At 41.5% G+C, this 2431-nt stretch overlaps 1 protein-coding gene across 1 annotated transcript; it reads right to left on the minus strand.

Annotated features, from left to right (window-relative positions):
* Positions 1-1047: 1047 nt before the first annotated feature.
* LOC136842319 (zinc finger BED domain-containing protein 5-like) lies at positions 1048-1413 on the minus strand. Its single transcript, XM_067109581.1, has one exon. It carries the CDS (start codon positions 1411-1413, stop codon positions 1048-1050), a length of 366 nt encoding a protein of 121 aa, XP_066965682.1.
* Between the last annotated feature and the right edge of the window lie 1018 nt (positions 1414-2431).

A 2431-nucleotide genomic window follows, 5' to 3' on the forward strand; every position in this document is an offset into this window, starting at 1 on the left:
TACGATGTGGAGAAGGGCAAAAGTAGAGAAATAGCTTTCTTAGCCAAATTAAGATATTCCCCCAATGTTCCATGCCAAAAAGCTGCCAGTGTCACGTCACTCTTCTCAAATTTGACTTTGTGTTGAATCAGCCGACATATCAAGAAATTCGTCACGTTCTATTGCCGTGAAGTCCAGCTCTTCAGCCATGTCAGCCAGTTTGAAGGGTGATACAATCCAATCGAGTTTCTCTGTAGAAAGCGATGGAAAATACTTATCAACTGCTTCTCTCAGCTGTTCCAAGTGATTAAGAATCAGATTTTTTACAGTTCCAAGACCGTTATATCCTGGTTGTTGAAGAGAAGGGAAGTTTGACACATTGTCTTTCTGAACAGCCGACTTCCATGATTTCAGCTTTCTCTGGAAACCTTTCATCTTGTAGCTTCAAACACCAAGTGTGATTTTCAAGCAGCTTTATGAATATATCATGTCTCTCCTCTCGGAAAAAGGCTTTTCATTCTTCTTCGAGTTCAAGAACGCGGTTCAGTACACGACCTCTTGATAACCACCTTATGTCAGTATGCAAAATCAGTGAAATATGAGCCGCACCCATTTCTTGACACATCTTTTGAAAAAGTCTTTTTTCCAGTGGCCTGGATTTGGTGAAATTAACCGTCTTGACAGCCTCTGGTTTAAAACCTCAGTCAACTTTTCTCCACACGTCTTGGCTACTAACGCCTCTCTGTGTAGGAAGCAGTGAGTTGTAATTATAGATGGATTTTCTTTCAGTGCTCTGGTGATGAAGCCTTTGTACTTCCCTATCATCGACGGTGCACCATCAGTACATATGCCACAACAATAATTCCACGAAAGACCATGTTCAGTGAGGTACGAATTTACAGATGCAAAGATATCCTCTCCAGTGGTTGTAGTCTGTAATTCTTTGCAAAACATTAACTGTTCCACAATATCCTTATCAATGAATTTGCAAAACTCAAGCAGTTGGCATTTTCCAGCTATGTCAGTACTCTCACCTAATTGCAATGCGAATTTTCTTTTTGATTTGATCTACTTCACAACTTCTTCATTAATATCTGTTGACATTTCAGATATCCTACGGCTGATTGTGTTATTGGAAAGTGGTACTTTCGAAATCTGTTCCTGAGCTTCTTTGTCAAGCATTGTTTCTACAATTATGTTGCATGCAGGGCCAATGATTTCTTCACCAGTTGTATAAGGCTTCATATTCTTTGCTATCAGCTCTGCTACTCTGAAGGAAGCTTCAAGAGCAGTGTCAGCTACTGATACCTTCTTGACCATTTTAGTAGCCGCCTTACTTTGCCCTTCTAACAAACGAGAAAAATATGCCATGTCCTTCTGTGACACAAAAGGTTGTCTGCTATTAAAGTGCCGCTTGAGCTTACTAGGTACCATGGCCTCATTGCTGAGTGAAGCTCCAGAAACTATACACACAGGGTGCGGATTATCTTCATCATTGTTTGAAGTAAAACCATATGCTAAATAGGCATCAATATAATATGTCCTTTTCTTCGAGAGATGCGTGTTTCCCCTTTTCGCAATTTGATTCAGATGGACCAGGAACACCTTCAATGTTTGACTTCGAAGCAGTACCAATACTGGAAGCCACCATTTGGTCTTGAGATTCATCTTCCTGTACTTTTCGCTTCCTCAAAACGAACTTATCCAACCTTCTTTCTCGACGCTGTCAGATAAGACGCATTCTGAAAAAAAATGAAAAAAATAGAGGCTTAAATTAGTTTCTGATAGTTACGTAGAAAGCGACAAACACAGTTTTAGCTTATCACAAGAATTGCAATTGATCGCAAATTTACAATGTGTGTGCATTTGGTATTACAGGAGAAAATGATAAAATTTTGCTTTCAGTGTTATAAAGCATAGAGAAACTCATCACTAATACTTCGTAATTACTTCATAAAAAAAGGAAAAGATAAACAAACGACTCGCGAACTCAGCTAGTTAGCAATACATACCTCATGCCTCCTTTGCGTCACCAATCAATACTGAGGCATGCTGGCGAGTGGCGACTCGTTGTGCACCCTGTCCTGTACGTGTGTTATACACGTCAGTCCACAACTCTTACTGAGGAAAGGATGGGGTGAGGTGGGGTGGAGAAGGACCCTCCACTATCCCGGTAGTCCCCTCCCTCCTTCCCCCTCTCCCGCCAAGAGCAAGTGACGTTAGTGCAATTTTGCAATTTTTTCCCCGGAATTTTGGCGGCACCCTCAAAAGATCTCATGGCTCCCCTTGGCGCCATGGCACACCGGTTGGGAACCACTGGCTTAGAGGGTAAATATCGTCACTGTTGTTGTCAGTCCTTGCTGTTTTGAGTTCAAGTCTCCTTGGGGGCGAATCGCTTATAAGTCATGATTCCACTTTGGTGTTATTCCCGAGTTTGAGTGAACTGGTTAAC

This window comes from Macrobrachium rosenbergii, chromosome 2 (assembly GCF_040412425.1).
Source record: "Macrobrachium rosenbergii isolate ZJJX-2024 chromosome 2, ASM4041242v1, whole genome shotgun sequence".
Lineage (NCBI taxonomy): Eukaryota > Metazoa > Arthropoda > Malacostraca > Decapoda > Palaemonidae > Macrobrachium > Macrobrachium rosenbergii.

Bases quoted from the DNA above. Each gene is read 5' to 3' on its own strand.
- LOC136842319 (XM_067109581.1), bottom strand. From the start codon at position 1,413: ATGGTACCTAGTAAGCTCAAGCGGCACTTTAATAGCAGACAACCTTTT.